Here is a 24,292-nt window from a genome sequence, read left to right as displayed (position 1 = left end):
AGCCCCATCTTTAGGGAAGGGGCTGGAGACATTAGACTAGCTTTCTCTTGACTTTTCTCGCATCCTTCTGTTATATTCATCTCTTTCTTAGCTTTTTGTCGAGTGGAAGACAAATGCTAGGGACAGCATGTCATATGTGCTGTCAGCAGCCCAGCAGAGCTCTTTGGTCCCTCCTGTAAAGGAGGCTAACTCAGAACTATTGCAGGTAAAGCAAGCCTTGCTCCCTTTGGAGGGCATTTCTGGTCTAGTTTTCTGCTTCTGCAGGTGCCTGGTAGAAATTCTGAAGTATGGGGTTAATGTAACTACTAAGCTGTGGTGTGAAAAAGTAGTAATTATTGCCTTTCAAACCTTCTGGGAGAGACTGACATGCCTGATATCCGTGGGCTTCTATTGTAGGATTCATTTCCTGACATGCACAGGCTCCTGGCAATGCAGTAGCCTCTTCATAGATTTTCTTCAAGATGGAAATTGATAACTTTGCTCCTCTGACATGTCTAGAGTGCTGTATAGAAGCTGCTGAAGAGTTGCTGTAAGACATTTTGACATACAGAAAGGGCTGGGTGTACAGAAGCATTGATAAGCATCCGGTGTCTTAATTTATGCTGAATTGGAGGGGGAAAAACAGAAAACTTTTAAAAGACTTGGTTTATAAGTTACAGAATGCTCTATTCAAGTTACTACTTTATGAAATTAATTTATTCATCCCGATTTGATCTTTGTGTTGTTCAGACTCGGAGTAAACCCCTTGGGAGCAGGAATAGGGTGGCAGGGCAAGGTGCCTGACTGGCTTGGAAGTCCAGAAGGCTGTTGCCTTTATGGCTGGCTCGACTCCTCTGCAGACTGATCATTGTGCTGAGGAGTTCTGTACACAGAAATCCAAATTCTCTGCCTTTCAGACAGGGTGAGAATCTAGGCAGCAGTGCTTGAATTTTTCACTGTTTCAGCAGGTGAAACTGAGTAGGAAGCGCAAAGTTTGAAGGGAACAACGATATCTAGGAAGGTAACAGCCTGCCTCATATGCCCTAATATCACTAGAGGTGCTACTGCTGTTGTGGAAAGAGCCAGACCCTGTAAAAAAACCCTACACTTTCATGTAAGTCACCTTTAAATGTGTTGTGGATATTGGTACAGCTGTGCATGGGTTACAAATATGAGATACAGCCCTGTATCACTGGATTGGTGATATTCTGTTAGGTCAATCCCCATCTTCCTCCTTCAGTTCCATTCCTCCCAAATAAAAATATTCTGCTGAACAAAGCTAGTTATACAGAATGAATGAAGCTTTTAGGTTTTTTTTATCCCTTGAGATGGGAAAATTTAAAGGTATAGTATTTGATCTGAATTATTTGAAATAGCTATTGGTCTTTGCTTTTGTCAGATGCTGTGGTGTCCTCTAATCTATTGTCCTTTTCATTACCATTTCTTAACGAAGAAAAATTCATCAAGTACCATTTGAAATGCATCACTCTAAGAATAACAAAAAGATCCCATTCCTTTTAAACTCGATGACACTGCAAGCAGAGTTCACTCTGGGGAAAAAAAAGAAAAGAAGTCAGGAAGCTATTATTTGCTGTTTACAGTGACACTGCATAGTTATAAATTGCGCATCAATAAATTAAGATGTATTTGTAGTGGACTTCTTTCAAAAATCCCCAAATCCTTAATATGTATGACTTCTCTAAATGAAATACGAAGCATCACAGAGATGGTACAGGAGACATTCAGGTATAAAGGTGGTCAGAAACATCCTGTTCAAACAGTATTTCAGAAAACTAAGTTCCAACACATTTAGTGTTGTGATAGATGCACTTTAAGCCTAGATCCTCAGCACTTTATTAGTTGAATTTAGCTGAAAGTTGACAGAGGAAACTTTTAAAAAAACCTGCATTCAGTCTCATTCAGCTTAGCTCCCTATGGACTTCCAATGGCAGCTATTGTTAGTTAAAGGATAAACTTGCATTAGAAGATATCTGTAGAATAATTCAGTATGCTCTGAATTTGTTCATTGCCCTTTGGGGATTAAGACACCTGGTGGTAATGAATCAGGCTATTAAAGCTTTCTAGAATAAAAATGATTCTGTTACTAATGAGATGTAAGGATAAAAGACTGTTAGCTTTATGGTTTGAACTCTTAACTTAATGGCCTTGCAATTGTAGAGATGGTTGTAAATCGCAGGAACCAAAGCTGGAGTTTGAAACTATGTTTCTTGATTTCTTGTTTTGATGTCTAAGCTACATTGGTGTCTCAGGGCTGGCATCACAGAATGGCTGAGGTTGGAAGGAACCTCTGGAGGTCATCTGGTCCAACCTCCCTGCTCAAGCAGGGCCACCTAGAGCTGGCCCTGTGGTGGAAGAATTTACTTATTTATGTATTTATTTGTGTGGTAAGATAGCATCCATGCTGATGGGTCATTGCACAGCCAAAGAGCTCTGTATTTCCTAATCTGTTTTCCTACTTCCCTGCTGTTCATGGTAAATGAGTGTTGGGACATCCTCTAATGATTCAAGGAAGCTTTCATCTTGCTTCTTGCTCCTACCTTCTTTCGCACTCTACCACCCTTCATCCTTCTTAATTAACTAGGGAATGAGTTTATATGTGGTATTTCACCATTCAAAACTTTTTTCAAGATGCAATGGTCTAATAAATATTCATACAATAGACTTATAATCACCCGATTGGACTCAAATAGACCTTTACGTGATTGCACCAGCAACGAAACATTATATGAGTAGGGAAATGGGCAAATAATTACATGGATTAATCTCTTCCCCTACATATTAGTTCTAGAGGAAGCCATTACAGTTGTAGACTGTTACTTTTCTGTAAAAGAAGCCTTGAGTTAGTGCAGCTTTCACTACTTCTGCAAGGTTTTGGCAAAAGGGTGTCACAGGCTGTCCAAATGTGAACAGCAGTCTCTTGTTTGGACCTTTATGGTGATCTTCCAGGATGCTCTTTCTTTTCCCAGAAGGAGGATAATAGAGAGGGGTTTTTTGTTGTTGGGTTTTTTTGTGTGGGGTTTTTTTTTTGTTTGTGGGTTTTTTTGTTTGTTTGTTTGTTTGTTTGTTTTTTGTGGGAGGATGGTGGTATATTGTGGGGAAACTCTTTCAAAACCTGTTCAGGATAATGTTTCTTGTTTTCCACAGAAAACTGAAATTTCTGTGTGGGGATGGGTGGGAAATACGTGCTTTCAGCTATAAAAAGTAGCTGGGGTCCTCTTTAGGGACAAGGCTCTGACTTCTGTACACGGGAAAGAAAAGAGGAGAAGATGGGTAACAGACTGTCCACATTGTTGCTGTAGTAGTCATGGTTAGTCTGAGCAATCAAGAGAGATGTGCCATCCAAGACATTAGTTGTTGGTGGCAAGGAGTCTAGCCAAACTGAAACTTGTGGCTCATTCACAAGCTGTTGTTCTTTGTTAGTTTTCTTTTTATGTTGTATAGTGCCTGCACTTGCAAATAAAGGCTTTCTTCTAGGAATAGGGAATGGAATAGTCAGGTGAGAAAAGAAACAGAGATGGCTCAAAATTTATGTTAAATGTGTCTCTGTGGCCCCTGTGCAAGTCTGGTGGAACATCTTGTGGCTGACAGAGGACAAGGAATGCCCAGGTTTGGGCATGGGGGGGGGGGGGGGGGGGTTTCCACTTTTTTCCCTTGACTATCTTGCACAGAAAGATTTAAAGTTGCAAAGTTTTAATACTTCACTCTCTTCATTTTAGGGAGATTGAGTTAGGTGATTAACATTCCTGTAGGCATATGTTTTAATTATTGAATAGGGAAATGGGTTACAGTGTTGTCTTGCATTTTGCATAGAAAGTAGGAGTGGTTGTCACTATTAATAACAAAGTAGGATGACCTCACATGCATGTTGCTATAATCCATACAGTAAGATGACCCCTTCCAAATACCTGTTTTGGGGAAGGAGTGGTAGTGATGAGCTTTCTTCTGTGTGCCCTTAATATACCAAGTCTGTGTGCTTAGATGCTAATACAATAGGTGCCTTGGAAATATCTGTTGTAGCTACAGAAAGCAGTAGAGTATGAATCCCTTTTTATACTGAGTCAGGGTTGAAGGACTGTGTTTTCTGAAAGTGTTCTCGGTTCCTGTATAATTGATTGCAGGGGCAGGAGTGGTTACAGCTGTGTGGTAGACATCTTAATCAATGAGACTATTTGTACTATTAAACAGTATACTCTTTAGAGCCAGGCACTTAGTAACAAACTAAGCTGTCAGTCGGTGCTACGCATACTACTTAGGGAGCTTAACTGCTGTAATATTGAGAGAACAAAGGTAATGTAAACATCCTTTATAGTTCATGAGGTTAACTTTCTACTTGCTCAAGCTTTCAATAATTAGTTTCCTTCATGTCTGTCCCTTGTATTGCCCCTTGCTTGTAGAGTTCTCCTCGGGTTCAGCAACTTGGTTCACAGTCTGACTTTAATCTTTGCTGTGTGCTGTCCCCTGTTGTCTTTGAAAATACTCTCTAGTTTTTCTTCAACAGAAAGACTTACAGTCCTCTTTAATCTTGGCTTTGCCATTCTATCTGAGCTGCTTGGCTTAATGCTTAAATAAAGCTTTAAAGAAAATTCCTATGTTCAAGTAATTTGTGAATATGCCTGTACTTCAGAGCAGGGGAGGGAGAGAGAGCCTGTGTACTGGCTGATGAAGAGAAACTAAATTTCCCATTAGTGTGCTAGAAAGAACTTGCATAAAAATCCTGAATTCCAAATACTTTCTCTTGTCCCCAAATTACATCTGAGATGATGATCTTTGATGCTGCTTTATGGCCTCTGGAGTTTTTTGGTTTGTTTTTAATTTATAGTGGTTCTTATTCTTCCCTCTTTCCCCTATTTTTGTCATGCTGGAAATATTTGGAGCAAAATCAAGCTCTGGAAATAAACAGATTTATTGCACTGTTCAAAGTGTCTGTATCCTGCTCACCGGACAGCTGGGATCAGCACAGAAGAAAAGTGTTTCTTGAAAGGCAGCACACTATGTCGCTGGGAAATGAGAAGATAATTTCATAGCAAACTTGTAGCAACCTTGGAACGCTGTCAAGTATGGGATGACAGGCAGCTGACATGGAAATGCTGAACTTCCAATACCATTGTGAGCTAACTCTTTGTGCTTATTTTGCAATGCTTGTCTTTTATTTAGTTTTATGATCCAAACTGGAAAAGAAACTGTTTGAATAGTTGGGAATGGAAAGTGTCAGCCTGCTTTGGTCTTGACTAAATCACTTTCTCTTTAGCCTTCTTTTCCCTCTCGGCTGTCTTTTCCTCCACCCCGGCGCCTTCTTAAGTTTTTGACCATTTCTGGTCCAAGTACTCTGACAAGAGAAATGTTCTGCGGGTTAGTGTCCTTTCCATTAAAAGTTTTGGTAGAAACAAAGCAGACAAGCTGGCCAGTCTGCTGTGTGTTTGACCCGTTGCCCAAACTGCTCATCTAATGGGCTCCTCCAGGGAGTGCGTCCCAGCTCTGGCCAGAGTTGTCTTCCTGTCCTCCATATAGCGAGTTACTGCCTTTTTTGGTTGTGTTGTTTCTTTCCTTGAATTCCATAAAATGGACGCTTCTGAACAACTCCAGTTAAGACTGAGGATTTGGGGATTTCTTATTTTTTTGCCTTAAACACTTGTTTATATAGCGATCAGCTTAGTGAGATCCTGTACTCAACTGGAGCCTTGCTAAATTGTAGTGATGAGCATTGGTGTTTCTTTTGTTTTTGAAAAGCTGATAAAAAATTTCTTTTTTTTCTTTTTTTTCTTTTTTTTTTTTAAACACTAGCTAAATGAGTCTTTGTTTTGGAGATAGGAAGTACAAAGGATGAAACTTTAATGAATTCATGACTTACACAACAGTTTCCAATTATTAAAATGAGCAAAGGATGTTGAGAGAGGTTTGCATGCACAAAAACTTATTCACAGGATCTGAATATATCTTGGTTGCCATAAAGGAGGGAAGATGCGCCTTACAGTGACCTGAATAGAAGCTGTTCCTGCAGGTTGTTGGAGCACAAGGTTTTTCATGTACCTGCCATTTCTAGCCTGATTTTGGCTATGGGCTTTAAGAATATAATCAAAGCTGACCTTTCTTTCCTGTCCATTCTACTTGGTACTTTTAATTCTACATGGGTAATAAGAATGTTTGGCTCACTAGGTAAAATCTTAATTGCAGCATATTCTACGGTGTCTGTGTACCACATGTCCATCTTAAAGGTCTATCCGATCTACTGACTAGTCCTTCATAGGGTTTAAAATTTGTGATTTTATTACTTAGTGATGAAGAATAACTTGGTTCATTTTGTGGGTGTGAGTTTCTTTTTTTACAGGAATATTGGTGATTGCTTTCAGCCTGTTGCGAGCTAGGTGTGACAGAGTAATAAGACATGGAGAGAGAAGCTGTGGTTCCTTTCAAAAGGTGCTCTTCCAATAAAAGTGCAAAAGCATCTTGGACAGCCTTGGAGACACTAATCTTAGGTTGAGATCTGCTGGATTTCCATAGCATACAAAGTAAAAATGAATTTAAGTATTATATGTGGGTGTGGGTGTATGTGTAAGAAAGGAGGATAAAACAGCTGAGACATTTAGGTAGAATCCAATAATTAAAGTTAGAAAGTGAATGGAGACTATTAATGCTTCCATACTGTGAATCCACTTAAGGTCCTGTGCTTTGAGTCATGTCTTCCTAGACTCCACATTCTCTCAGTAAGAGGGAGAGGAAAAAGACAGCAAGAAAGGAAAAAGGCAAGGGGCATGTAATGCTGTATTCTCTGGGTGCTTTGGAAGGGTGTAAGAGGGGTGTGTGTGGCTGGTGTGATGTTTGAGCAGAATGTTCACATAGAGTGGCTAATTTACCTATTTTAAACATTTTGGTGAACTTTCTGTCCCCAAAATCTACGCTACTAAAGCAAAAAGATACCGGAGGTGGAAGAGGGGCTGTTGTCTGTAGTATATCAGCGTGCTACTTTGCTAGCTGTGAGGAACAGACTTATTTTTTGGGCAAGGTAGTCAGGCATGAAAGCTTTTACCAATCTCTAGAAGCAGATGTCATCTACAGCCCTGATACTGCAGCACTTCCATCTACAAATTTTGACTTGTTTACCCAATGCATTCCTTCTTCCAATTGGAAAAGTAGAAAGAAATGTAAGCTAGCATCTGCAGCTGCAAAGCTGAAAGAGTAAAAATGACATGAAAGGAAAAAATTGCCATATAAAAGCACAAATACTTTTAACTTTGAGGTGTTCAAGATGCTGATAGTGTCCCCAGTACCGCCAGCTGTGTAGTGGTCTTCTGTAACAACTTAAACCATTCTTGCAAGAAATGGAAGTGGCGGATAAAATAACTGCAGCAATGATGTACAACAAAAAGGTAAGGACGCTGATGGCAACAAGTACAAACCAACAGTTTAAAAAATGCTAATGGAAATTAAAGTAGAAAAAGTCTGCGGCGGCTGGGGCTGAAGGACAGCTGACTCCTTTGTCGGAAACCAGCGCAGTCTTAACAGCAGTGGGGTGGAGGAGTCTGGCCTCTCCTCCACAGGGCTCCAGAGCAGAGTGTTAGCACAGTACCGTATGGTAGCAATACTATGAAAAATTCAGTTTGTGTTTGCTTTCACTAGTGATTGTTAGCTGTTTAATCTGATACTCATCCAACAGTGTTGTGAAAAGGCTGAAAAATGATCTAACGTCACAAATACTAACCAACCTGTTATCTAGGGAAAATTGAATCGGGTGTATTTTATTTTAATTATATCAGTCCCATTTTATTAATTAAAACTACTGTGACATACTTCACGTTTTGCGAGGTAATTCCTTTTAGGGAAACTTATTTGCATGGTTAATTCAACTCAGACCAGAAATAAGTGTGGAATTCAGTACTGAGGGTAATCAACCACAGTAGCAGCTTGCCTAAGGGTGCAGTGGATTCTCTGTTGCTTGGAGTCTTCAAGTCAAGATTAGATGTGTGTGTCTGAGTGGTATTTTCTGGTTAAGCTAGCATGTGTGAGATGGATGCAGAAGTTAGTGTGGGGCTCTAGAAGGTGCTATGCAGGGAATTGATGAGATTGTCATCATGGGTCCTTCTGGCCTCAAGGTCACCATGGTTGCCATGTACCATTCCTAGTGGCAAAAGGTGTAATGAGCATAGATGAAGAGACCTTAAGGGCTATTTCTCCAACAGAAGTCCTCAAGTCTTTTTGCTTCTTTGTGAGTAATAAACATTTGACTCCATTTGACTCCTAGCTTAACATTTTTATACATGTTGTGGGTTTAATTTTAAGCTCCTCTTAGTTCTAAGATGGTAGATAATTATTATTCTTATGCCTCACTGTGAGCTGTGCTGCTTTTGTCTCTGCTTCACAGCAGCTCTTATCTTCTTAAACATTTTGCCTGTTTAATTTTACCCTGGAGAGTTTTCCTGTCTGGCTTACAGTGTGATGGCACGAGTGCTTATGGTGGCATGAGGAGAAAAGGGGAGTGAGGTGTGGGGGAGGAAATCAAAACCTTTCTCTGGGGATAGAGAAGCCACTTCTTTCAACAGCAGTGCTGGTTTATGCTGCTTTAAATGCTGATAGTTATGCTGTAAGATGACTTTGTGCTCCAGAAGTACATCTTAAGGATGAACTGATGTGTATAACATAAAAGTCCTTTACAGAGCAAGTTAGTTCAGAGAGCAAACTTTTATTGGAAAAGACAAAATGTCAAATAAAGCCACTGCTAGTTAAGTTCCCAAGTTTTTTCTCTAGCCTCTTCTCTGTGAATCTGTTCTGTCCCTACAATTGCTGCTTGATTTAAGGTTAATGTCAGACGCGAAATATGTGGCTGTGAAACTACTAACATGGAACTAATGGAATGATTTTGATTCCTTTAAGTGACCTATCTATTTTCAGCTTTATTACTGCATGGTCACTGCTTCCTTCGGTGCTTTGAAACTTGGAGCTGGGGGACAGGAAGCTTTGTGCACAACTTAAAATATTCATTTTGACAAAGGTTAGAGATTTGACTGGAGTGGCAGCTCTTTCTACTGTGTTTCCATTTGTGCATGCTGGACAGCTTTCTTGAGAAGCTCTCTGCATGTTTTTCTTTGCTTGGCTTATGAATTTGTTTCACACTGCTCTTGGGCTTTATCCTATCTCTTGCTTTCTGAAAACCAGTGTGCTTGCTGCCTGAACAGCAGTCTTCCTCTGTTGCTCACTTTCCCCTTTCTTTTGAAGGTCTTCCCAAAGAAGGGTGGGAGGAAGCGTAAGTCCACTCAGCTTTAACATCAACACAATCGCAATTCACTTCTGTAGCTTAAGCCACAAGCCTCTTTAGCTCCATATACCTCTACAAGAGTACGGGAAATGAAAGAAAGGCTGAGGCGGGGAGGCAGGCTGATTTCCATGGAGAGTTATGACTGTCTTTGAAACTGTCTGTTGCCACAGCAGACCTGTGGGGCTGACGGCTGTGATATCTGCCAGGAGTAAAGAAATAAGATCTCTCCCTGGGGCTGGTAAGGATTCGGAATGAAGAAAACCCACCGATTTCCCACGTATTGGGAAAATTACATTGTGAGACTCCAACTGACGAAGATTAAAGCCTGCTAGAAGTGGCCTGAAGATGGGGTAGGGATAAATTTCTGAAAAACTAGAGGTTACATGTTGCATCTGAGTTCCTCTCTGGTGCTACTGTTGGGGAGGCAGAAGCACAGTAGCATGTGGGATTGCCTTGCAGAACTAATGCGTAGACCATTTGCTACAGATTCAACTTGTGCAGTCAATGCCAGGATCTCTGCGCAGAAGAGGGACTGAGTATTAGTATCTGAATATTATGTATGCAAGGTTAATGCAACAGAGGTAAGAATGTAGAGGAATAGGGAGAACAGTGAGCTGATGCATGCGTGATACTGAAATGGGTTGTGGACTGCTTACTCATTTTATTGCTTACCCAATCAAAATACTCGGAGAAGGAATTGGAAAAATTGCTGGTTTGTTTGTTTGAGAGACTCATGGTGTAGAATGTCTGATAAACTGGCCCAATATTGACTACTGAAAGAAATGTTTGAGGATTGTTTTTTAGTAAAATTCTTAAACTACAAAATCCTCTGAGCTCAAGGAAAAGGCGTACTGAAGCAAGATTAAGCATACAGAAGGATTTTTAATTTTATTAACTTCTGTGTCACCTATACATGCATCTGTCATGGTACTAACTTCAGAGAACTGATATTATTGTCGTCATCTTGGGGGAACCAGAAGACAGAACTCCCAGAGTCTATTTGTGTCTTGGTCACCCATTCGCTTGCTGTAACACTTGGCATCTCTCATAATATTTTCATTCCGCTGTGCTTCCAAAATGAAGAAACTAGTCTTGTTTTTGAAAGAGGTGTTGTGGTAGACTAATTCAGATTTGAGGAAAAGCCTGATCTGATTCCTATGGTAATAGCGTGGTTCATAAGTTGCTTTGCAGTCCTCAAGTAAGGAAAGTCTGTGATTCAACTTGACTTGCCTGTATTTCTGTAGTCTGTTTCCCTGGCTGAGAGGAACTTAGGAAAACTGGGAAGTAAACCTATTCTGGATAAATTTGACAGGTACTTTTACTTGTGTAAAGGGGGAGGAGGGGAGGGCGTTATTGATCCTGCCAAATCATTTGAGTCAAAGGTGGTAATTGTTACAATGAAATACTGAACAGCTAAGAATTGTTTGGAATTCCTTAATTTCAAAGTCTTCAGCTGCTTAGTCCTATGGAAAGCTCTAAAAAGCATCAGTCCTGTATTAAAGATAAAAAAACAACAACAACAACAAAAACCAAAAAAAAACCCCAAAAAAACCAACCGGGGGGGGGGGGTGAGAAAAAGCTATTGTCAATTAAAGTATTAATGAAAGATCCTGATTTTAATGGCTTTCATTCCTGTGTCCTGCAACTAGATGAATTCTATCTGATTGTAATTTTAAATATTGTAGAAGATGGCAATGACTGTCCTCAGAGAATGAAAAAGCAGAAAATTTAGGTTTCACGCTGGAGCTGTTTTATTTTTGTCTTCAAGGAAGCTGAATTGGCCTCTGCAAATAAAAGCAAACATTGTAGTGCGCTCATATCTGCTGTTGGCTCTTGCTTGTAACATCACTTCTGGACAAAGATGACTCTACAGCCTTAGCTACTGAGACCTCACAAATATGGCAGGCTGTTGTCAAGTTAAGTTGATGCTTTAAATTGCCTCTCTGCTTAGAGGCTTTCACGAGCCTAGCCAAAAAAAGAAAAAAAAAAAAAAAAAGGCAGCTCTGTTTAGAAGAGTTCAGAGTTTAGAAGCTAAACTCTTCTAAGTTCTGTTTTAAAGAAAGGTGGAAGGAAAAGGACATGGGAGGTGGGATGAAGGCAGGAATACAAGTTCCATGTTTGGGTGGTCTCTGGAAGTGGTGATGTCATCTGGCTTCCTCTGCCTGGGAACACAGCTCTGAGGATGCTGCTGCAGTAGAGTGTAGTGCCAGATTTTTTTCTTCTAGCTTGTGCCCCCTATTGATTTTGATGTCCAGGGACTGCAAGATCTTCCCCTCGAATCTGGATAAAATAACATGATCATCCAATGGGAGCTTAATTTCAGGCATGTTGATTTGGTCCTTGTTTGTCAACCTGTATTACTTCTGCATTTCACGTGATCAGAGTGCAGTCCCTGGGTAGCATCTCAGTACACCTTTTTCATTTGTCTTATTACTTGTTTTTTGTTCATTGTAATGCTTCTCTGTATTGGGCTGAGTTAAGACTCTAGCCTTTATGCAACATTGCTCCCATCTTGTTTCTGACAAATCAAGCCCTTGGAATATAACACTTGGCAGTCGTGTGGGTTGAATGCTGAAAAGTATAAGATCATATGCGGGCTGTAAATTACCACACTGCATCCAACCAAATAAATGTGAACTCTACTGTATATGCTGCAATACTGCAATGATATTGTTCTAGGGGTTCTGTCCTGTCTAGATGTGATAAACCCATGTCATTATGTTATGCAAAGGTGTACCTCTGAATTGTCTTTTATTTAATATTTGGAAGGAAAACAGATGATGTCTGGAAAATGAGCTTCCCTGGCAGAGCTTCTCTTGTATGCTCTGTTGTCAAATGTGTCATAATTGTTGATGAAAATACTAGCAATTTGCAAAGGTGCTATGTATTGGTAGGGGGATGGGTGGGCAGGAAAGAGCAATATGGCAGTTAATGGGATAGCGGACCTTGAGCCACTGTGACGATGAGGGAGTTAATTTGCCTTAGTTAAAACCAAAATAAACTACTGCTCTCAACTAGAACTGCAAAAGCCATACAGATTTGATTGCATTCTTCTCTAGCAATCTCTGTACAAACGGTAGATGCAGAACCCATGAAATTATATACTGGAGTTTTTGGTTTTGTGTGTAGTGGTGTTTTTAAAATAGCTTTGTGGTGATTGTTTTTCTATCAAATCCTTTTTTTTTTTTTTTTTTTAAACTGGAGAACTAAGTTTGTTTAAAAATAAAAAAGTGTAACTGGAAATGCATTCAGTGAGAGAAAAGTCTGTGAAGGTTAATATGTCTGATTTAGTTGGATTTTTTTTTTTCTTGTTGTTGAACTTACTGGAGGGATTGCAGTGAGGAGATGACAAACTGGTGACCAGGTTTACATTACTGTAGGACTTGTGATCCTGGGAACAACAGCTAACTCTCTACACCTTGCCTTCTGCTCCAGCACCATGGCTCTTTAAGAAGAGTGACTGTTAAATAGTCATTTGAAAAGTTGAGGGCAGCTTCACTTCCTTGGGACACTTTGTGAAAGGTGAAAAGATTTAGAGTTTTTCTTGCCTAGTGAAAATACAGGTTATTTACAACGAAGTGATGTTCTCTCAGTCCCTGGGGTTGTAATGAAGATTACTTTTACTTTTTTTTTGTGAAATCCTCTATTTTTTTTATTAATTTTTTTTTTTGTGCTTGGAAACTCAAATGTTGCAATTCCCTGGCTCTGTGGGACTGCAGGCTCTGTCTGTCTCTTTGCTCAGCCAGCTCTGGGACTGGACCGTTGCTGGCTGTTAGAGAGAAACCAGTCAGTTACAAGCTTAAGAAACAGATCCTTTAAAATGCACTTGGTTCAGCATGTCATAAAGAACCAGCTTAACTAATTGCATTTTAAACCACAGCAAGAGGAGCCAGAAGTCCAGCTTTGACAGATGTTCTCTGCTTTGTTTTGCTTCAGCAGCTCAGAGACCTTCAGGATGAGTCAGTTGCCCAGATGCAGGCATCCAGTGCTGCTATAGTATTCAAGACCCTGTACAGGACTAAGAGATATGATATAAGGGGGTCTCTCGGGGGTCTGTATTGGGACTGGTACTGTTAAATATCTTTCTTAATGACATAGACAGTGGGTTTGAGTGCATCCTCAGCAAGTTTGCAGGTGGCACCAAGCTGAGTGGTGCAGTTGATTCGCTTGAGGGAAGGGATACCACCCAGAGGGAGCTTGACAGGCTTGACAACTGGGCCCATGTGAACCTCATGAAGTTCAACAAGGCCAAGTGCAAGGTCCTGCCCCTGGATCAGGGCAATCATCAGTATGAGTACAGACTGGGTGATGACTGGATTGAGAGCAGCCCTGCAGAGAAGGACTTGGGGATACTGGTGGACGAAAAATGGGACATAAGCCGGCAATGTGTGCTCACAGCCCAGAAAGCCAACCGTATCCTGGGCTTCATAAAAAGAAGTGTGGCTGGCAGGTCAAGGGAGGTGATTCTGCCCCTCTACTCTACTCTGCTCTCATGAGATCCCACCTGCAGTACTGTGTCCAGCTCTGGGGCCCCCAGTACAAGAAAGATGTGGACCTGTTAGAGTGGGTCCAGAGGAGGGCTGTGAAAATGATCTGAGAGCTGGAACACCCCACCTATGAAGAAAGGCTGAGAGCACTTGGGTAATTCAGCCTGGAGGAGAGAAGGCTTCAGGGAAACCTTATTGTGGCCTTTCAATACTTAAAGAGGGGGCTTATAAGAAAGATGGAGAGAGACTTTTTACCAGGGCTTGTAGTGTGATAGGACAAGGGGCAATGGTTTTAAACTAAAAGAGGGTAGAATTATATTAGATATAAGGAAGAAATTATTTAGTATGAAGGTGGTGAGGTACTGGAACAGGTTGCCCAGAGAAGTTGTGGGTGCTCCATCCCTGGAAGTGTTCAAGGTCAGGTTGGATGGGGCTTTGAGCAACCTGTTCTAGTGAAAGATGTCCCAGCCTATGGCTGGGGCGTTGGAACTAGATGATCTTTAAGGTCCCTTTCAACCCAAACCATTCTATGATTTTATGTTATTACAACTTTTTTAATGAAATGCTGAGTTCCTCTTCCAGTAGCATAGGCTACATTTTGTTTCTAAATCTGTGAGCATAGATCTGATGCACTCTTTTCATCTTCTGTTTTGTAGCTTACCCTGCTCCCACAACACTGCTCAACTTTGCCTTTGTTCCTTCCATAGTGTTTCTAGCGGTACACCTGTTGTATCCATCTAAAAATGCAATTTAAACTCTTTATTCTGCTGTTTTGCTTGCTCTTTTGTATAACTGCATCAATAAAAGTCCTCTTCTAAAGAGCACTTTGCAAAGCATGTGTCTAGATTTGCAATGCAAAGTACAACTCCTTGTACAGGAGTCCTGTGATCATTTAATTCTCATGATGGCTGGCATACTATGTCTCCCACTAAAATTGTGGGATTGCTTTCTGCTCCCCAAGAGTTTGGGAGTTATAGTTGCTTTTGGATTTTGCTTTTTTTCTTCCCTCTCTGTGCATAGTTGCTCAGTAGTTTCTTCTGTAATTTTTATGACTGGCTCATGTAATACATCCTTGACAGCAACATTTACCAGAACAGATGAAAGACATTGTAACGAAAATAGTATTTTCTGGTAACAATGGCTGTCAATCCAAATATGTGTCTGCTTCAACTGTAAGCATACACATTCATGGATCCTACAGTGACCAAAGAGGAAACCTCTTTCCAGGCTGGGAAAGGTCTTCACGGGGCAGAAAAACTCTGCAGGTAACTTTTCATCCCAGGTCTGTCCATCACTGAAGACAGAAACAATAGAATAACCCTTGGAACACAACTTTGTAACACGGTTGCAGTCTGTCCTACCTGACCTACAGGAGTTTGATTTTATTTATTTATGTCTCTAGAAGATGATGCTTAATTTTGTAGCATGCTGAAATCTTAGGCTGTACTTTAATCCTGTGATTCTGAGACTGTATACTATGCAAGTTGATTTAGGTGTTAAAAAAGTTTTCTTTGACATCTATGCTTCTGAATGCCAAATACTTTGCCTTGATCCAGAAAACGCGAGGGGCCAAGAGATATTATTCTCATTGTAATGCACCTTGTCAAAACAAAAATTTCAGGGATAGGAAGAGAAAACTGCTCAGTTTCAAAGCACAGATGGAGCATCCCAGGACAGACCTGGGTTGTTTGGTCCCAGAGTGGAAACCCTTGTGGTCAGGGCTGAATTCTCCCACCTGTTCAGACAGCTTATGTATTTGGAACGATTTGTGAAACGGTAAGTCAGCTGAAGTGGGAGCTGCCTGTACCTAGTCAACAGAAGTACTGAGAGCAGGAATATGCCTCGAGTCAGTTTTGTTTTTCTTCTTTAAAATGCCTTATTTGAGACTCTGGGCAGAAGCATTCTGCATTTGGAAATCTGCATTTTCAAACCTTCTTTAGGAGATGCATATACTTATCCTTTTTTCCTTAATCTAGCAAGAACAGGTCTTAAGAATGAGGGGAGATGGGGTGGTGATTAGTGCCCTGTGCGATGGGCTGCTATGAGAGTGAGCAGAGCCAACCCTTCCTTCTGAAGCTGGCAGGTGTGCAAAAGAGGAAGAAAAAGGCATGAGGGCAGGCAGGCCAGGATGAGGGACCATGTGGTGCAGTGGTTATTTTTGGCTGAGAGGGATCCTGAGATTCAGCTTCTGATTTAAAACAAACAAACAACAAACACCACCAAAAACAAAACCCCAAACAAACCAAGAAAACTCCACACAGGTATTTTTATACATATTGTTGTCTTTGACAGGAGTGTTTGCTCTTTCAGGATGCTCTTTGGATGGGCTGAAATACTGTTTTGAAGCTGCTCAGGCAGAGGATGAAATGGAATGGGGGCGATCTTGTGTGTTTTGGGAAGTTCCTGAAAGCCCAAGGTTACTGTTCAGGACTGGAGGTGTGCTGTCAGTCTGGGCTGAGAAGTTCTGAAGAGGCCGGCAGAGGAGGAGTGTCTCTTCTGTGCATTGATTGGATATAAGTGCCTGATGACAGCTTGCTCTTGCAGCTTTGAGTTCAAAAGCTTGATGTCTTGAAACTTGAAGTCTTAAAACAGTGACAGAATAGAAGGGTCTCCATGGTTAGACAGCTGGTGAAGCACGGTTTTCAAGACTTGCCTTTATCAAAGTCCTGGGACTTTTTGTTTTTCTTGAAGGTCTCATTGTAAGTGCTAAGCTGCTGCAGCCTAGGAGAAAACTCAGCTGGCAGACGTCACCAGGGAGTTTCTTGCTGAATCCAGTAGCTCCTTTTGTGGGAGCTCATCATTTGCTGCTTTTCACTAGCACAGAGGATGCTGAAAGGTTTCTTTTTCTGGTGCTCTTGAGCTACTGAAGTCATTGGTTCATCAGTAACTAAGGAACAGAAGCGTTTACAGGAAAAGCTCCTAGAAGCTGGCAGTAGACTTTTATCTGAAAGAAAAGTTGTTTTGATCCCCTGTTTGTTTTTTCTGAAGGGTGAGGGATTTGTCCAGAGTGATCGAACTGCTGATGAAGTATCTTGTAAAATATGACTTGGGAAGCATAATTAATGTTATATCATCTGATCAGTCAAGCAGCCCTACAGAAGGGACAGAAAATAATGACTTTACCTCAAAGGGTTACTTAGTCTTGCATGTCAGATGACTACATTAAACTCGATACTGGGCAGCATAATATGGGAAGAGAATATGACAAATGCAGAAATCTGGGGGATGTCAGATGTCCTAAAGTATGATCTCATTTTATGATCTCTGGAAAAGGTATTGCTCAGGTGTCTTTAATGATACTTCTTTTCTACTATCTGTAGTAGAGACAGCACTGTAATTTTTGATGCGATTCCTCCTTTGACATAGCTTCAGTACTTAAAGGAGAGTAACTGGACTGTTAGAGATGCTGCCTATAATGGATTCAGATTAGCTCATTACACAGAAGTTGAACTAAGTAATAAAATCAGGTTAAAGCTCATCTCTTTGGCATCCTGCCATTCATATGCTTTCATATTTACTTCAAATTAGAAGTGGAGAAAAGTGATGACAAATTTCAGGGGGAAATAAGTTTGTTCTGTGAACAGCTAGCCCTGTTGCAGAGTTGTGCTGTGCTATAGCCTCTGTTTTTAAACTTCTGCTCCCAGAGGTGCTGTTGCGGCAAGCCGAAGTGTCTTGTCAGGTGGGAAAGTGCTTTCAGGAAAGTGACTGTATTTAAGCCCCACACAAATGAATTCATTTAAGTTTCAAATCTGGAAATCATTCTTTCTTGGGCAGGAGGAATCTCATCTCAATAAATGCAAGGTGCTATTGGGTCACAGCAAAGCTTTCTGGGGTAGCAGTGTTGTGCTCTGCCCCATTTGGGCTGTGAACTGAGGACAAAACTGTCTCATAAATTCAAGCTTATGTCCATGCTATGAATTGAATAAACCTGTTAGGTGGCCAGCTTAGCTTTCACTCTGTGTTGGCTTTTATTGATGCAGACCTATAGCTTATGCTGACATAACAGATAATTTAATAAGATCCATATTATACTGGAAAGAATGTCAAGTCAGAATGAGCATAAAGCTAGTAATGTGCAATCTTCACCTATCTTGGACTTAGTTGCTGTGCTGATCCTGAGCAGAATAGCCTTGAAATAATGTGTTGCATTGGACTTTTCAAAAAGGGCAGTAAAGTTTCAAAGTAACTCACTGGTGCTTCTGAGATAAAATGCCGTAAATGTAATCTGAACCCTCCTCCTACGAGGTAGATATGTCATCATTACTACCCGAGGGAAGAATACCAAGGCCATACTGAAGTGTGGTTCAATGCCAGGTTGCCTAGCTTTTGCTTTTGAAGACTAAGATTAGCATTTTGGAGGTCCCAGTGGTTGTAACATTACATATGAGCCTTTAGTGGCAAGTTGAAGTCTTGCTTATTATCCTGAAATGTTAAAAGCATGAAAAAGCTGTAAGTGTTCCCATTTAAAAACAGACTACGAAAGACATAAGAAATATAAATGCAAGGAGGAATTTCTTATTGTGTTGCATGTAAGACCTTTTATGTGGTGATGGGAGAAGAGAGAAGAAAATAACCCCAGGAGTCACTGGCTGCTTCTGAAGCTCTGAGAATTCTCCCTTCCACTCTGAATGATGCCATTTCATGGTGCATCTTGTCTGGCCTGAGCCCTCTGCAGGTTTATACTCTGTGTGCTCAGATTTCACTGTGTTAGAACAATGCTTTTGTAGCATCGATCACCTTGGATCTGTGTGGATGCCATTTTTGTCGTAGCAAGAATAGTTTCAAAGATGTTGAAAAGTGATTAAAATGCTTCCTTTTACAGTAGGTCTATGAATACAAATGATGGCTACAGAAAGAGACTTTTTTATAAAGGTGTTAAGGATTTGTAAGGAATTCTGTCTTCAGCCTGTTGAGTGAGCTAATTTATCACTAGAGATTAATTACACTTAATTATTTACATACACTGAAAGGCTTCCAGTCTCTGTGCTCTTGCCTGTCTTAATTTTTCTGCATCCATTTTATGCTCCTTAGGCTGCACCATTACTCACCTCCTTAATGTCCTTCATCCATTCTTGCCTTCTGACTCCTTCAACTTAACCAGTCAGCCATTTTTCCATCCTCTTCTCCTCCACTATCCTTCTGTGATATATTTTCACCACCGCAAAACTACTACTGTTTTTCCTCCCATGGTTGAGTATAACTGGGGAGAAAAAACGAAACAATACCAAAAATAAAAAAAATAAAAAAAAAACAAAAAACAAAAAAACCCCAACAAACAAACAAAAAAACCCCAAACAAACCCACAACTAAAATGCAAGGACCAGTGCTTTTAGCAACAAAAATATAGTCCTGAGTTTAATAAAGCTATTTGAACTTTTGCAATTTGCTCCAAATTTTGGGTACTGACCCAGGAACCTTGCCCTCGTATATGTGTGTTTAGTGCTTTGATGTTGCAGAAGGAATTAAATCACTTTCCAAGAAAATAAAGTATCTCTTATTTGAATAACTACTCACATTGTAAATCTGTGGCACTGTATAACTTGTGATTCTTGTTCACATGGGCCAAAATCTCTGGAAAATGGGGATTAGCATATATTAAAATCAAATTTAAGTCAATTTGTCTGATAACAACATATGGTATTTAGCTGAACCAGAGTAAACCGTTGTGTAGCGAGAGCAAATTATGTAGTCTTGGGATTTATATTTGATTGTCTTATTGCAACAGAACATAGGTAATAGAAAACTGTCTACCAAATCAGTCATCTCCACAAAAAGGCATGTCTAATTATTTTATTCTTATAGTTTGCTAATCTCCTTGTTAGAGTTGTCCTCTCACATTATGAGAAACCACTATAAGTAGAATGTTTGTGCTTTTTCATTAAATGGAGGGATAGAGGGTTGCTTTTTCCTAAGCTGTAATTACAGCTGGTTATTCCTGCATTCATGAAGGCAATAGATGAAAACTTGATTTAGAAGAAAGTACTTTAAGGCTTGCTGACTCCAAAAGAGCTAATTTTCTTAGTGCAAGCAGTTTTAGGATATTTTCAGGATGTTTTAAAAGGTAGAGTGTTGCTTCTAAATGAAACTCTGTACGCTTCTTTATCTTGTAATGATTTTAAAAGCTGAATTTGGATTAACTTGATGTGGTCATCTGCATGCATGATCAATAGTTACTTTTTGGGAAGATGTGTGACACTTAGTAGCTTCTGAAATTATTCTGAATCATAATTTCAGAGTTCATCCTGAGAATGTTCCTTCAAATTCATTTATTGAAGTGTTAACCTGGTGATGAGAGGGTGGTGAAACAGTCCTGTATGATTTCAATAACCACTCTTGTAAAATAAAGACCTTTTAAGCAATGCATAACCTGAAAGTTACTTTTTAAAGACTGCCTCAGAGAAACTTAGATTTGAAAGTTGTTCCCTCTCCCTGTACTCGTCATCCATCCTTATTCAACCTATGTGGATCTGTAGATGACATTTTAGTTTTAGAGTTACTGGTTATGTGTTTCTCTACACACACCTGTAGACCTAATTTAGGTGATGACATTTTCTTTCTCCTTCAGATATGTTGAGTGTAGATCACCACGCTACTGGTTTGTGTGTTTCCATATGCACATGGGTTTAAAATTCAGTAGGATGCATTCATTTTACACTAGGGACTTTAGCACAGACAGACTTTGGCAGCATTTATTGGCATAGATAAGATGATTTAAATCAGGCACACAAGGGTCGGAGTTTCAAACATCCACAGGCTTGTGCTTGTTTTGACTTTAGGGGAGCTGGCTAAATTCTTCTAAAATTTTGGCCATGAGGCCCTAGCTACAGTTATGTTGCATGCAAATATAAGCAGTTATTCTTGAAACACAACACAGCTATCTACTAAGCATTGTACTTCTCATCACATGTACAAGAGCATCTTTGTAATTAAATGTAGTGGCTTAATCCAGGCAGAAGTGTGATGTATATGGTGTTCTGGTTTTTTAAATACTTTTTTTTTTTTTTTTTTTTTTTTTTTTTTTTATCGGAAGGATACAAGAGAAGAGGACTTGAGAGGTCTGTAGTCCAAAAATGCCAGAAGTTCTACTTCTGTTCTTTTATACCAAGGTGATTGCACTGGTATCTAGATTTTAGTCACATTGGTTGTAGTGGACAGCATTCAGTTTGGCTTTCTGAAATGCAGTATAGGTTTAAAATGACTGCTTTGTTTTAAAACAGTCCTTCCCATGCCCTGGTTTCCTTCTAACCATCTGAAATGGGTTTAGAAGTACAAATGGAAAATAAAAATTAGCATTTGAAGCTGTGAGGGTAAACTTACAAGGATTATTCACCCTCATACTTCACTTAATAAACTGATGGACAGCTGGGATTAGATGAATTTTCCTCCGCTCAGTGTGTTGTACCATTAGGTTCATGCTGTTGATTGTATGTCTGAGATATCCATGCTGGGCCTTCCTCTGGAAAAAGAATGCTGAGTTAGCTGCATTATTGATCACTTACAGCCTGCTAATCCTGACATTTGTAATTCAGTTTATACAAATGTGGAGAGGGGAGAGAAGGACTGATGTCTCTTTACTTAAATGCAATGAGCGAGCTGGGCCTCTGTGAGCCAGATGGGGCGTCTGCTAGGGTTGAGTGAGCAGCCAGTGCTAAATTTTGCAGTTTAATAACACCTAATTTCTGTTGTGCTCAGACAGTTTGTACATGCTTTTCCCCTGCCCCCTCAGTACTTGGGGTAGCTGACGATGGAACCTGCAGCCTGTCGAACTGTGCAGAAAGGAGGTCCCTGTTCTGCGTTTTCAGGAAAAATATGCTGGATGCGGGGAAAAGCTGTTGTTCATGGAAGAAAACCTGAGCTGGAAAAGCTTTCATCCACCTTCTGGAAGAATGCTTGGGCAATATCTGCAGTGAATTAACTTGGTCTCATTTATGGCATAGCAGAAATACTGCTGTTGGAAAGAAAATCTCTCCTGAAAGGACTTGCTGCTGTCCCTGTCTTTTCATGATATAATAAATCACACAATTGGGGCATGTTCAAGAGAGCAAGGCTAGCTCAGTTTGGGTTTCAGTGAGGACACTGTAGTTTTTTGTGGATTTTTTTCAGTTCCTTGCGGTACAAATAGAAAGGGATTTCTTTGGTTGCAGTCAGGCAAATGCATAGTAGCATCTTGTACCCTTTAGGATAAGCAGCGCTGTTTTGGCTTGTGGCAGTCATTTTCACACCCACCTACTCAGGCTGCATGAAAAATACACAGTTTAAATCCCTGCAATGTCTGAGACTCATGATTTCTCTTTCAGAGTTCAGATGGGTCCCTCTCTGGGGTTATGCAGAAGTGGAAGGAGTATCAGCTCCAATGCCTGAAATACTTGTATGAGGCACCCCCCATTGCGGCAGGTAAGCCTGCTTGGTAGGGACAGGATGTATTAATATTTAAAACGTGTGATAACAGTAGCAAGGGAGTGATGACGGACTTGAAAATACTTCTTCAACTTACTTTCCAGTCCATTTCTTCTTTATCCCATTTGCTTCTGCCTGCTCTCTGTGGGACTCTTCCCTCTGCTGAGGAAGCATTTTATAGAACAATTTCATTGTAAAGATGTTAGTCTTTAGGTCCAGAGTGTTTTGCAGTGGCAAGTGGTGGCTGTAGCACATCAAAGCAGTATGCTAATGTAATACCCCTGAAACCTTTTTAGGGGTCAGGATTGAGAGAGCACACAGGTGTTAGGAAATCTGGGACCGTTCACACTGACCTAGCAGTTTGTGGGCCTAAAAGTTGGTATAAATTATTTTGAGCATTGTAAAATACTGAAATGGCTTTAAAAAAAAAAAAAAAAAGTGCTTTAGTGAAAATGAGAACGCAGCTTTTCTTAGCAGTTGAGCTGCTGTAATGTGCTGAGAGCAGCTGCGATGTGCCTGCATCATGATGTTTAGAGGACACTGGTGACTTCTCAATGCCGCTCACAACTGGACACAGTGCAGCCTCTCCTGTGCTTCAGTGCTTTTGTGACACACTAAGACAAATAAGATGGGTCTAAAGTTGTATCTGTGAAGAATTATTTCAAAACTGTTGATTTTCCTTCTCTTAACTGCATTATTTTGGCAGAGTGAGAGCAGTAGCTGATGACAACAGCGGCAGGGAAACATTCATCTCCCTCTGCTCCATTATCCTGTTGGGTGGTTGAGTGCTGCCCTCTAAATATGACAGTTTAATAAATCTGAAGTTGAAGTATTCCCATGTTGATTAAGCTGTAATGCAAACTTATGGTTGTGTGTGGATATTTCGTTGATGGATCTATATATTAGGCTAGACTTTCCAACTGCACAACTGTGAACCATTCTCAGGAATGATTATCTATAGTATTCATAGCAAAAATGATTTTAAATTAAACTGAGACACGTAACGGTGTAAAAGAGAAAAGATAGGAATTGGATCAGTATGGATTTACCTTTTTTGTACCTTGATTTAGTCAAAACCCCTAATCTGTTCTTCAGTTCCCCCCCGAAACAACAGTTTCGTGTTGTGTGGGGATAAACTCTTTTGGACAAATCTCATTTAACTCCACATCAAAGCTTAATTGTATAATGCTGTTACGGCTTAAATGCATGTGTCCATGTTTCCTTTTATCTTCTGCTCTTCAGTCTTTTCCTCCTTGCAGTGTTAGTCCATGGTAGTGGCATGACCCTCCCTTCCATCTCTCTGCAGAAGGCAAGTTCTGCAACAGAACATTTGACAATTATGCCTGCTGGCCAGATGGACTGCCCGGCACCTACGTGAATGTCAGCTGTCCCTGGTATCTCCCCTGGGCTAGCGCAGGTAAGAGCCTTTCCTTGTAGGCACAGCTTTAAACCAACCCCATTTGCCTTGCACAGTCTTGGCAAGGATAAAATTGGCTTAAATGGCTGTAAGTGTAGTCAGTTCTCTGCATCATAAAAGTAGGAATAGGGCTCAGTATGATACACTCTTTATCTCCATTTAGCAAGGTAAAATGAAAATGAGAGAAGAGACTGTTCTTAAGGGCTGTATTTAGTTTGGATTCTTGTGCTCTCATCTAGTTTTGCTTCTTGAATAGCGGTAACTATTAATAAAATAGTACTGTGGTGCTTGTTGAAGGCTATCTAACAATAATAATGGTGTAGTTTGAAAACTGAGATAAAAGTAGCAAAGCTGGATGGTAGGTCATCCCGTGGTAGATAAAGACAAAAAGGTCTAAAGTGAAAGTGTTTTGTGCTGCTTCCTGAGATAAACTTATTTCTCAGGATGCTGCCGGATGAAGGCATTGTCAGCGGTTGCAAAGACATTTTTTTCTCTGAAGGACTGAATGTCACCTTTAGATTTTACACAGTTATCTACATGTACACTTGATGGCACTTGAAGGCAATGTGTATTACATTGCTTCATCTAGTATGCTGTCTGAAACCAGTGACTTGTACAGCTTGTTCTTTGTGAAGACCTTTCTATGTTTTGAAGTCTAAATGAAACAGTTTATTAATGAGCTGCCTTGGTGTGGTGAATTGGCTTTGGCCCCTGTTAAGGGACAGAGGATACTGATTAATGAGG

General features: G+C 40.3%; 1 protein-coding gene across 1 annotated transcript in view; it reads left to right on the top strand.

The window, feature by feature from the left end:
• Positions 1-24,292, top strand: part of GLP1R (glucagon like peptide 1 receptor) — a gene marked incomplete at both ends in the record, with an annotated part of 87,423 nt that overhangs the window by 8,372 nt on the left and 54,759 nt on the right. The window contains 2 exons of the mRNA XM_082305449.1: positions 22,032-22,128; positions 23,438-23,548. Of these exons, the coding sequence (XP_082161575.1) occupies positions 22,032-22,128; positions 23,438-23,548 (208 nt within the window). The remainder of the gene's footprint in view (positions 1-22,031; positions 22,129-23,437; positions 23,549-24,292) is intronic.

This window comes from Platalea leucorodia (genome assembly GCF_965183815.1).
Source record: "Platalea leucorodia genome assembly, chromosome: 3".
Classification (NCBI taxonomy): domain Eukaryota; kingdom Metazoa; phylum Chordata; class Aves; order Pelecaniformes; family Threskiornithidae; genus Platalea; species Platalea leucorodia.
Note: the sequence above shows the minus strand (reverse complement) of the source record. Positions and strands in the feature narration are given on the sequence as shown.